The sequence below is a fragment of the Staurois parvus genome, unplaced genomic scaffold (genome assembly GCF_062004578.1).
Source record: "Staurois parvus isolate SC_StPar_1 unplaced genomic scaffold, SC_StPar_1.0 ptg002121l, whole genome shotgun sequence".
In the NCBI taxonomy this organism is placed as follows: Eukaryota; Metazoa; Chordata; class Amphibia; order Anura; family Ranidae; genus Staurois; species Staurois parvus.
The window spans coordinates 235,142-248,603 of NW_028319917.1; the positions used below are offsets into that span (position 1 = coordinate 235,142).

The window sequence follows — 13,462 nt, forward strand, 5'->3', positions numbered from 1 at the left end:
TTTTTTTTAAAGAAAAATCGGCTGATTTTCAACCCGTGTATGGCCTGCATTAAGTAACCTCCCAGCAACCAGCACCAGATGGAGACTGATTACCAAAACTGCTGGTAGACACCCACAGGTGGACGCTGAAACTACAACCTCCGGCCCTGGAGAGTGCCACCAGCAGATGATTCAGTTCCTGACTATAGCATTGGTGGGGTTGGCATTTCACTTTCAGTCAGGGGGGCATTACCCAGTGTTCAAATCCCTGCGCTTTAATAGTGTGTCAGCCCATGAGTGACCTCATGGGCTGAGTTAAAAACCAAATTTTTTGGTCCTTTGTTGCCAAGTGTGACCACTTGGGAACAAAGGACCAAAAAATATTGAGAGCGTTTTTAACCACTTGCCCTCCAGAGGACTCCCCCCCCCCCCCCCCCCTTCCTGACCAGGCCATTTTTTGCGAAACGGCGTTGCATTTCTTTAACTGACAATTGCGCGGTCGTGCAACAGTGCACACAAATGAAATCTACGTCCTTTTTGTCCCACAAATTGAGCTTTCTGTCGGTGGTATTTGATCCCCTCTGCATTTTCTATTTTTGTGCTATGAACAAAAAAAGATTAACAATTTTGAAAAAAAAAAAAACCACTATATTTTTTGACTTTTTGCTATAAAACATGTCCAATAAAAAAATTTTAAATTAAAAAATACGTCATAAATTTAGGCCGAAATGTAAAAAAGACCGACAATTTTGAAAAAAACAAACAAACAATATTTTGGACTTTCTGCTTTTAAACATGTCCAATACAAAAATTTAAAAGATCAAATCTCGTCATAAATTTCGTCCGAAAATGTCCCCCGCTCCGTGTCTTTGCTACAAAAAAAAAATCCCGATACGTGTAAATTAATTGGTTTACGTGAAAGTTATAGCGTCTACAAATGGCGGGATAGATACTGGGATTTTTTTTCTTTATACTAGTAATGGCGGCGATCAGCGACTTATAGTGGGACTGCGGCGGGCATTCTGACACTGGGGGAGGAACTAACTTGGTGTCACTGACATCCCCAGTGACACCAATACAGGGATCAGTGCTAATAAAAAGCACTGACACTGTACTAATGGCACTGGGCAGGAAGGGGTTAACATCTGGGGCCATCAAAGGGTTAACTGTGTGCTGTGTTACTATGTAAGCATGCTGTATGTACAAAATCCCATATATATTGGTGATTTCAAGCAACCCTGCAGTCCTGTAGCAGTAGTTCTGCTATAGGACGGCCAGGAAGCGGTTAATGCCAAAGGGAATATTTTTTTATTTGAAAAATAATTTTAATTACTGAGTGAAGTTAAATGTACTTACGTTTATACGAAAACAAAAATGCTGTGATGAAGACTATAGCAATAGGAATAGGAAGAAAATGACTTCTATAGTCTGCAAAAGAAACCAGAAAATAATTTTGTTGGTAGAGCCAGTCATGGATTACTCACCGTTTACAACTAATAATACAAGTTATTTAGTTACATAGTTAGTCTGGCTGAAAAAAGACAAAAGTGCATCTGGTTCAACCATAAAAAAGTAAAAAAAAAACCAAAGAAGCGCACCAACCTTGCGCATTACCTCAGTAACCAAAATTTATTAGTAAAAGAATGGAACTCACAAACAGCGAATAAAAACAGGCAGGTAAGTCCTCCCAGGGACTTCAGAGACAAGAGGCCAGCGCGAATCCCACCATGGGGGTGGACACTCAGTACTACTGACGCGTTTCGAAGGTCGTACCTTCTTCCTCAGAGCTGACTGGACTGAGAGTGTATGTTCCCATTTATACCCATAGACTGAAATAAGCCCTCCCCTAGTCCAGTCAGCTCTGATGAAGAAGGTATGGCCTTCGAAACGCGTCAGCTGCACCGAGTGTCTACCCCCATGATGGGATTCGCGCTGGCCTCTTGTCTCTGAAGTCCCTGGGAGGACTTACCTGCCTGTTTTTATTCGCTGTTTGTGAGTACCATTCTTTTACTAATACATTTTGGTTACTGAGGTAATGCGCAAAGGTTGGTGCGCTTCTTGTTTGTTTTTTTTTTTCACTTTGCAGTATTGGTCGGGCTTCCCCAGCCTTGTTTTGGAGCTGCACAACCTTTCATGCTCTGGTGGTCGCTTCTTCTGGTTTTGATTTCATCTACTCGCTACCGGCCTGGGTCCTGGAGCGCAGGAGAAATCGTATTGGGTCAACCATAAAAAAAAAAGTTATAATCCTACACCCACAGTTGATCCAGAGGAAGGCAAAAACCCAGCAAAGCACGATCCAGTCTGCTCCTGCAGGGGAAAAGATTCCTTCCTGATCCCCCGAGAGGCGATCGGATATTCCCTGGATCACCTTTCCCTATAAATGTTATATCCAGTTATATTCTGTGTATCCAAGAAAGAATCCAGGACTTTCCTACAGCAATCCACTGAGCTGGCCACAACCAACTCTGGAGGGAGTCTATTCCACATTCTCACAGCTCTCACTGTGAAGAAACCTTTCCATGTTTGGAGATTACATTTCTTTTCCTCCAGACGTAAAGACCCCCCCTTGTCCTCTGTGATGACCTCAGGGGGAATAACTACACCGAGTTCACTATATGAACCACTGATGTATTTATACATGGAGATCATATCCCCCCCTTATGTATTATACATGGAGATCATATCCCCCCCTTATGTATTATACATGGAGATCATATCCCCCCTTATGTATTATACATGGAGATCATATCCCCCCTTATGTATTATACATGGAGATCATATCCCCCCTTATGTATTATACATGGAGATCATATCCCCCCTTATGTATTATACATGGAGATCATATCCCCCCTTATGTATTATACATGGAGATCATATCCCCCCTTATGTATTATACATGGAGATCATATCCCCCTTTATGTATTATACATGGAGATCATATCCCCCCCCCTTATGTATTATACATGGAGATCATATCCCCCCTTATGTATTATACATGGAGATCATATCCCCCCCTTATGTATTATACATGGAGATCATATCCCCCCTTATGTATTATACATAGAGATCATATCCCCCCCTTATGTATTATACATGGAGATCATATCCCCCCCTTATGTATTATACATGGAGATCATATCCCCCCCTTATGTATTATACATGGAGATCATATCCCCCCTTATGTATTATACATGGAGATCATATCCCCCCCTTATGTATTATACATGGAGATCATATCCCCCCTTATGTATTATACATGGAGATCATATCCCCCCCTTATATATTATACATGGAGATCATATCCCCCCTTATGTATTATACATAGAGATCATATCCCCCCCTTATGTATTATACATGGAGATCATATCCCCCCTTATGTATTATACATGGAGATCATATCCCCCCCTTATGTATTATACATGGAGATCATATCCCCCCTTATGTATTATACATGGAGATCATATCCCCCCCTTATGTATTATACATGGAGATCATATCCCCCCTTATGTATTATACATGGAGATCATATCCCCCCTTATGTATTATACATGGTGATCATATCCCCCCCTTATGTATTATACATGGTGATCATATCCCCCCTTATGTATTATACATGGAGATCATATCCCCCCTTATGTATTATACATGGAGATCATATCCCCCCCTTATGTATTATACATGGAGATCATATCCCCCTTATGTATTATACATGGTGATCATATCCCCCTTATGTATTATACATGGAGATCATATCCCCCCTTATGTATTATACATGGAGATCATATCCCCCCTTATGTATTATACATGGAGATCATATCCCCCCTTATGTATTATACATGGTGATCATATCCCCCCCTTATGTATTATACATGGTGATCATATCCCCCCCTTATGTATTATACATGGTGATCATATCCCCCCCTTATGTATTATACATGGAGATCATATCCCCACTTATGTATTATACATTGAGATCATATCCCCCCCTTATGCATTATACATGGAGATCATATCCCCCCCTTATGTATTATACATGGAGATCATATCCCCCCTTATGTATTATACATGGAGATCATATCCCCCCTTATGTATTATACATGGAGATCATATCCCCCCTTATGTATTATACATAGAGATCATATCCCCCCCTTATGTATTATACATGGAGATCATATCCCCCCCTTATGTATTATACATGGAGATCATATCCCCCCTTATGTATTATACATGGAGATCATATCCCCCCTTATGTATTATACATGGAGATCATATCCCCCCTTATGTATTATACATGGTGATCATATCCCCCCTTATGTATTATACATGGAGATCATATCCCCCCCTTATGTATTATACATGGAGATCATATCCCCCTTATGTATTATACATGGAGATCATATCCCCCCTTATGTATTATACATGGTGATCATATCCCCCCTTATGTATTATACATGGAGATCATATCCCCCTTATGTATTATACATGGAGATCATATCCCCCCTTATGTATTATACATGGAGATCATATCCCCCCTTATGTATTATACATGGAGATCATATCCCCCCTTATGTATTATACATGGAGATCATATCCCCCTTATGTATTATACATGGCGATCATATACCCCCTTATGTATTATACATGGAGATCATATCCCCCTTATGTATTATACATGGAGATCATATCCCCCCTTATGTATTATACATGGAGATCATATCCCCCCTTATGTATTACACATGGAGATCATATCCCCCTTATGTATTATACATGGAGATCATATCCCCCCTTATGTATTATACATGGAGATCATATCCCCCCTTATGTATTATACATGGAGATCATATCCCCCCTTATGTATTATACATGGAGATCATATCCCCCCCCTTATGTATTATACATGGAGATCATATCCCCCCTTAATCTCCTCTTCTCAGTAGAGAATACGTTCAGTTCCTCTAATCTTTCCTCATAGCTGAGCTCCTCCATGCCTTGCATCAATAAATACATTTAAAATAAATACACAAGTGAAAAAAAATCATAAATAAATACTAGGTATAAATAAATAATAAATTAACCCCAACCCTTAAAAAATAGAACAAATTATTATTATTATTATTATTTTTTTGTTAGGGTACGGAGTTAGTTAAGGTTAGATTAGGGTTAGGATTGGGATTAGTATTTTATTATTTTATTATTGATTATTTATTATTTTATGTATAGTATTTTACTTATTATTTTCTCAACATTTATTTATTGTTATGGTAATAATAATAATAATAATAAATGTAAAATAAATACACAAGTGAAAAAAAAATCATAAATAAATACTAGGTATAAATAAATAATAAATTAACCCCTAACCCTCAAAAAATATAACAAATTATTCAGGCTGGTGGTGGTGGTGTCATGGTGTGGTGGATCCATCCTACCTTGTATCCACAGTTCAGGCTGGTGGTGGTGTCATAGTGTGGGGGATCCATCCTACCTTGTATCCACAGTTCAGGCTGGTGGTGTCATGGTGAGGTGGATCCATTGTGCCTTGTATCAACGGTTCAGGCTGGTGGTGGGGGTGTCATGGTGTGGTGGATCCATCCTACCTTGCATCAACGGTTCCGGCTGGTGGTGTCATGGTGTGGTGGATCCATCCTGCCTTGTATCAACGGTTCCGGCTGGTGGTGGTGGTGTCATGGATCCATCCTGCCTTGTATCAACGGTCCGGCTGGTGGTGGTGGTGTCATGGATCCATCCTGCCTTGTATCAACGGTCCGGCTGGTGGTGGTGGTGTCATGGATCCATCCTGCCTTGTATCAATGGTTCAGGCTGGTGGGATTCATGGTGTGGTAGATCCATCCTGCCTTGTATCAATGGTTAAGGCTGGTGGTGGTCTCATGGTGTGGTGGATCCATCCTGCCTTGTATCAACGGTTCAGGCTGGTGGTGGTGGTGTCATGGTGTGGGGGAGATTTTATTGGCACACTTTGGGCCACTTAGTACCATTTTAGGATCGTTTCATCACCTCGGCCTACCTGAGTATTGTTGCTGACCATGTCCATCCCTTTATGACTCCAGTGTCCCCATCTTCTGATGGCTCCTTCCAGCAGGATAATGCTCCATGTCACAAAGCTCAAACCATCTCCAACTGGTTCCTTGAACATGACAATGAGGTCACTGGACTCCAATGGCCTCCACAGTCACCAGATCTCCATCCAATAGAGCACCTTTGGGATGTGGTGGAACTGGAGATTCCCATCATGGATGTGCAGCCGACAAACCTACAGCAACTGTGTGATGCCACCATGTCAATATGGAGCAAAATCTCTGAGGAACGTTTCCAACACCTTGTTGAATCTATGCCACCAAGAATGAAGGCCAAAGGGGGTCCAACCCGGGACTAGCAAGGTGGACCTCATAAAGTGGCCGGTGAGTGTTTTTGAAGAGCATTTGGCCAGAAGTCAAAATAGCTGGAGAACATTTGATATTTGCCCCATTTGTATTTCTCGTGTCTCTCACCTGGTTTATAAAGGATGGTTATACTTTGGCTATCCTCCGACACGGAGTTCTTCACAGTGCAGTTCAGCGTCACGTCCTCTTTTGGTCTGGATGCGGTGTATTGCTGTCCAGCCGTTTCTCCTCCGTTGACCAACCATTTGTAGGACACGTTGGTTGTGGAGGACACGCAAAGCAGGATAACATGCTCACTGGTGCTGTTGTTAATGATGACGGGCTTGGACACACGATCTGTAGGAAAAGACGGTAAAAATTAGGACCCATTTTACCACCCTCACACCGGAGTCACACACATGCAGCACCACGGAAGTCGGCTTTCTTCCATATACGAAGAATGTTTGTGGCGTTGATAGGGGCCAGGAACGGGTTCCTGATCATGAAATCGCTGTGCCAACCAGTGATTTACGTGACTGGGAAGCCTCTCATCATTGACAACTCCTTCAAGCAAGGATGTCACACTGGCGGCCCTCCGGCTGTTTGCGAAACTACAAGTCCCATCATGCCTCTGCCTTTGGGAGTCATGCTTGTAACTGTCAATCTTGCAATGCCTCATGGGACTTGGAGTTTGGCAAGAGCTAAAGGGCCGCCAGTTTGACACCCATGCCTTAAAGGGTTTGTCAGCAAGAGGTTAATACAAAAGGACCCCCCAGTGGGACATTTCTGCAGCAATACGGTATGACGTCCAGGATGAAACCACATGAATCCAGGTCCCGGAGGAATATTCAAGAAAACATTTTTGTAAAAAAAAAATATCAGCTTTATTACATACATGTATTTAACCTCTTCCCGTCCGGTCCATGTACATAAATGGCCGGATGGGAGCAGTGCAGGAACGGGTGGACGTTTATAAATGGTACCCACATTTGCAGCCTGTGCGCTCTCCCTGGGATCATGCGGCACTGCGATCCGGTGTATGGGACCTCTGGGTGAGATCCTGATCATGTGATCACTGATTGGCCAATCAGTGATCACATGAACAATAGTAAACTGTCACTTCTGACATCATTGCTTACTACGTGTGAAATCTGTGAATGATCAGAGATCACATGGTACAGGGCTATTCACAAGAGCCTTGTACCATGTGACAAGCTGTGACCAATCACAGCTCACACAGTATTTCTCAATGGCTGCAGGAATGCAGCCAGAGACAAGGAGAAATGATTCCTCTTACAGCCTTTATGGGTCTTTAACCCCAAAGTAGGTTGATTTTCTCTCTGGCACATTTGTCAAAACTTTGACTGTGCCAAAAAAGCGCCGATTTATTTTCCAGAAGTTTTCCCGACCTAAAAACGGCAAAAAAATTTCTGTTTCAGTTTGTTCTTTCTGGGAAAAAATCAGTTTGATAAGGTGGGCATTAAATGCACCCGTTTCTGACCCTGGAACTCACTCATATCTAAGGTCTTCAGGGTTTTTTCCCCACAAGATGTAATACTTCAAAAACAGGAGATGTTCACTGTACAAAAAAAAAGAAGAAAAACATAATAATGTAAATATTTAAACTTGAAGTGTGAAAAAATACTCTATTGGGGGATGGGGAGGGTGGGTGACACCCAAATAGATCAAAACCAATAGGAGTTGAGTATCTAGCCGCTCGTCCCTAAATAGACACATGTCCAAAAACACCCCCCCAGAGGGACTTTCTGCAGCAATATGGTATTATATGTACAGTGAAGGAAATGTGTATTTGCTCCCCCCTAATGCTGAATGTTCGCCCCTCACACAGAAATGATCGGTCTAACAATGGAATGTTCGCCCCTCACACAGAAACGATCGGTCTAACAATGGAATGTTCCCCCCTCACACAGAAACGATTGGTCTAACAATGGAATGGTCGCCCCTCACACAGAAACGATCGGTCTAACAATGGAATGGTCGCCCCTCACACAGAAATGATCGGTCTAACAATGGAATGTTCACCCCTCACACAGAAATGATCGGTCTAACAATGGAATGTTCGGTGTAACACTGAGAGACAGAATACAACAACAAATTCAGCAGAAATGCGTCTAACAAATGATGACTGATCTGCATGTTCATGAGGGAAAGAAGGATTTGATCCCCTTAACAAAACATGACTTAGTACTTGGTGGCCAATCCCTTGTTGGTAATCACAGAGGTCAGACGTTTCCTGGAGTTGGCCCCCAGGTTCGCACACATCTCAGGAGGGATTTTGGCCCACTCCTCTTGGCAGATCCTCTCCAAGTCATTAAGGTTTGGTGGCTAACGTTTAGCAACTCGAACTTTCAGCTCCCTCCACAGATTTTCAATCAGATGAAGGTCTGGAGACTGGCTAGGCTACTCCAGGACCTTAATGTGCTTCTTCTTGAGCCGCTCCTTTGTTGCCTTGGCCGTGTGTTTTGGGTCATTGTCATGCTGGAACACCCATCCACCACCCATTTTCAATGCCCTGGCTGAGGGAAGAAGGTTCTCACCCAAGATTTGAGGGTACATTGCCCCATCCATCATCCCTTTGATGCGGTGCAGTTGTCCTGTCCCCTTAGCAGAAATACACCCCCAAAGCAGAATGTTTCCACCACCATGTTTCACAGTTGGGCTGGTGTTCTTGGGGTCATAGGCAGCATTCCTCCTCCTCCAAACACGGCGAGTTGAGTTGATGCCAAAGAGCTGGATTTTGGTCTCCTCTGACCACAACACTTCCCACCAGTCCTCCTCTGCATCATTCAGATGTTCAGTGGCAGACTTCAGACGGGCTGGACATGTGCTTTCTTGAGCAGAGGGACCTTGCGGGCACTGCAGGATTTCAGTCCTTGTCGGCGTAGTGTGTTACCAATTGTTTTCTTGGTGACTGTGGTCCCAGCTGCCTGGAGATCATTGACAAGATCCTCACGTGTAGTTCTGGGATGATTCCTCACTGTTCTCATGATCATTGACACTCCACGAGGGGAGATCTTGCATGGTGCACCAGACCTAGGGAGACTGACACTTGTTTTGTGTTTCTTCCATTTGTGAATGATTGCACCAACTGTTGTCACCTTCTCACCAAGCTGCTTGGCCATAGTTTGGTAGCCCAGTCCAGCCTTGTGTAGGTCTACCATCTTGTCCCTGACCTCCTTGGACATTTTTTTGGTCTTTGCCATGGTGGAGAGTTTGGAATCTGATGGTTTGATGGCTCCTGTGGACAGGTGTCTTTTATACAGGTAACACAATGAGATTAGCAGCACTCCCTTTAAGAGACTGCTTCTAATCTCAGCTTGTTACCTGTATGAGAGACACCTGGGAGCCAGAAATCCTGCTGAATGATAGGGGATCAAATCCTTCTTTCCCTCATGAACATGCAGATCCGTCATCATTTGTTAGACGCATTTCTGCTGAATTTGTTGTTGTATTCTGTCTCTCAGTGTTACAATACACCTATCAGGGGCGGACTGACCATTTGGAAACTCGGGCCCCATGAGCTGTCCTTGGTACCTTTTTCACAGGTTTTTTGAGTTTGGGCAGGGACACAAGAGCCCCATGAGTTGTCAGTCCGCCCCTGACACCTACCATTTGATTTTTAGATCAATCATTTCTGTGTGAGGGGCGAACATTCACCATCAGCAGGGAAGCAAATACGCATTTCCTTCACTAAATATTCAAGGAAAACTTTTTTGTAAAAAAATATCAGCTTTATTACATGCACATATTTAATGTAAAGTACATGAATATAAAAGGAGTCTCCCCATATGGAAGAGAAATATATTTCCAATATATTTAGAAAAAAAAATATACCGTATTTTTCGCTCCATAGGATGCAGTTTTTTCCCCCCAAAAAAAGGGGGAAAATGTCAGTGTGTCTTATGGAGCAAATATAAAGCGACCTGTCCGGTAGTTCTGCCGCCACCATGTCAGGATACCGGGCCGGCCGCTCAGCTCTTCTCTCCTGCAGGACCGCACCTGTTCCTCGCTCCAGCGCTGCAGTCTTCCCGCGGCGGCTTCTGTGACAGCCAGGTGCCCACTGCGCATGCATGAGAAGGACACATGACAGGTCCCAGAAGGCTCCGGGACATTCACAAAGCGCAGCGCTTCTCGCACATGCGCAGTGGGCACCCGGCTGTCACAGAAGCCGCCACGGGAAGAAGAAGGAAGGACAACTCCGCGGAAGTGGGAGCGGGTACCTGTCAAATTCAGGTACCCGCTCCTCCTCCCTCCCCAAAGGTCAGCAGTCTCTGATCATCTCCTGTACTATGTCTGCAGTCTCTGATCATCTCCTGTACTGTGTCCGCAGTCTCTGGTCATCTCCTGTACCGTGTCCGCAGTCTCTGGTCATCTCCTGTACCGTGTCCGCAGTCTCTGGTCATCTCCTGTACCGTGTCCGCAGTCTCTGGTCATCTCCTGTACCGTGTCCGCAGTCTCTGGTCATCTCCTGTACTATGTCCGCAGTCTCTGGTCATCTCCTGTACTGTGTCTGCAGTCTCTGATCATCTCCTGTACTGTGTCCGCAGTCTCTGGTCATCTCCTGTACTGTGTCCGCAGTCTCTGGTCATCTCCTGTACTGTGTCTGCAGTCTCTGATCATCTCCTGTACTATGTCCGCAGTCTCTGGTCATCTCCTGTACTGTGTCCGCAGTCTCTGGTCATCTCCTGTACTGTGTCTGCAGTCTCTGGTCATCTCCTGTACTGTGTCTGCAGTCTCTGATCATCCCCTGTACTGTGTCCGCAGTCTCCAGTCATCTCCTGTACTGTGTCTGCAGTCTCTGATCATCTCCTGTACTGTGTCTGCAGTCTCTGATCATCTCCTGTACTGTGTCCGCAGTCTCTGGTCATCTCCTGTACTGTGTCCGCAGTCTCTGGTCATCTCCTGTACTGTGTCTGCAGTCTCTGATCATCTCCTGTACTGTGTCCGCAGTCTCTGGTCATCTCCTGTACTGTGTCTGCAGTCTCTGATCATCTCCTGTACTGTGTCTGCAGTCTCTGATCATCTCCTGTACTGTGTCCGCAGTCTCTGGTCATCTCCTGTACTGTGTCTGCAGTCTCTGGTCATCCCCTGTACTATGTCCGCAGTCTCTGATCATCCCCTGTACTGTGTCTGCAGTCTCTGGTCATCTCCTGTACTATGTCTGCAGTCTCTGGTCATCTCCTGTACTGTGTCCGCAGTCTCTGGTCATCTCCTGTACTATGTCCGCAGTCTCTGGTCATCTCCTGTACTATGTCCGCAGTCTCTGGTCATCTCCTGTACTATGTCCGCAGTCTCTGGTCATCCCCTGTACTGTGTCCGCAGTCTCTGGTCATCTCCTGTACTATGTCTGCAGTCTCTGGTCATCTCCTGTACTGTGTCCGCAGTCTCTGGTCATCTCCTGTACTGTGTCCGCAGTCTCTGGTCATCTCCTGTACTGTGTCTGCAGTCCATTGGTTCAGAATATTTTTTTTCTTGTTTTTCTCCTCTAAAACCAAGGTGCGTCTTATGAAGTGAAAAATACGGTACATGTGACATATATTTACAATATATTGGCCGACGCAAATATATTTTAAAATGTATTCCAAAAATGTAAATTAAAATATAATTTTCCAGATATTTTTGAACATCTAAAAAAAAATGCATTTAAACATAGATTTTTAAATATACTTGTAAATGCATTCCAAGTGACACTTTGAAATATATTTCAGCGTGTGTTCTTAATATATTTTTATTATTATATTCACAAATATATTAAATGTATATTTTAGAAATATATTGAATACGGCCAAAATTGTAGTATTTGAAATATAGGTCCATATATATGGGAAGAATATACAGTGGGGCAAAAAAGTATTTAGTCACCACCAATGGTACAAGTTCTCCCACTTACAGAGATGAGAGAGGCCTGTAATTGGCATCATAGGGAGACCTCAACTATGAGAGACAAAATGAGAAAACAAATCCAGACAATCTCATTGGCTGATCTGGAAAGAATTTATTTGCAAATTATGGTGGAAAATAAGTATTTGGTCACCTACAAACAAGCAAGATTTCTGGCTCTCACAGACCTGGACCTTCTTCTTCAAGAGGCTCCTCCTCCTGCACTCATTACCTGTATCAATGGCACCTGTTTGAACTTGTTATCAGTATAAAAGACACCTGTCCACAACCTCAAACAGTCACACTCCAAACTCCACTATGGGGAAGACCAAAGAGCTGTTGAAGGACACCAGAAACAAAATTGTAGACCTGCACCAGGCTGGGAAGACTGAATCTGCAACAGGCAAGCAGCTTGGTGTGAACAAATCAACTGTGGGAGCAATAGTTAGAAAATGGAAGACATACAAGACCACTGATAATCTCCCTCCATCTGGGGCTCCACGCAAGATCTCACCCCCTGGGGTCAAAATGATCACAAGAACGGTGAGCAAAAATCCCAGGACCACACGGGGGGACCTAGTGAATGACCTGCAGAGAGCTGGGACCAACGTAACAAAGGCTACCATCAGTAACACACTACGCCGCCAGGGACTCAGATCCTGCAGTGCCAGACGTGTCCCCCTGCTTAAGCCAGTACATGTCCGGGGCCCGTCTGAAGTTTGCTAGAGAGCATTTGGATGATCCAGAAGAGGATTGGGAGTCATATGGTCAGATGAAACCAAAAAAGAACTGTTTGGTAGAAACACAACTCATCATGTTTGGAGGAGAGAGAATGCTGAGTTGCATCCAAAGAACACCATACCTACTGTGAAGCATGGGGGTGGCAACATCATGCTTTGGGGCTGTTTCTCCGCAAAGAGACCAGGACGACTGATCCATGTACAGGGCACAATGAATGGGGCCATGTATCGTGAGATTTTGAGTGTAAACCTCCTTCCATCAGCAAGGGCATTGAAGATGAAACGTGGCTGGGCCTTCCAACATTACAATGATCCCAAACATACCGCCCGGGCAACGAAGGAGTGGCTTCGTGAGAAGCATTTCAAGGTCCTGGAGTGGCCTAGCCAGTCTCCAGATCTCAACCACATAGAAAACCTTTGGAGGGAGTTGAAAGTCCGTGTTGCCCAGCGACAGCCCCAAAA

At 44.0% G+C, this 13,462-nt stretch overlaps 1 protein-coding gene across 1 annotated transcript in view; it reads right to left on the reverse strand.

The window, feature by feature from the left end:
• The window catches only part of LOC149432654 (uncharacterized), a gene marked incomplete at its 5' end in the record, with an annotated part of 98,067 nt that overhangs the window by 39,985 nt on the left and 44,620 nt on the right, over positions 1–13,462 (reverse strand). Inside the window, 2 exons of the mRNA XM_089665088.1 lie at positions 1,336–1,407; positions 6,489–6,716. Of these exons, the coding sequence (XP_089521214.1) occupies positions 1,336–1,407; positions 6,489–6,716 (300 nt within the window). The remainder of the gene's footprint in view (positions 1–1,335; positions 1,408–6,488; positions 6,717–13,462) is intronic.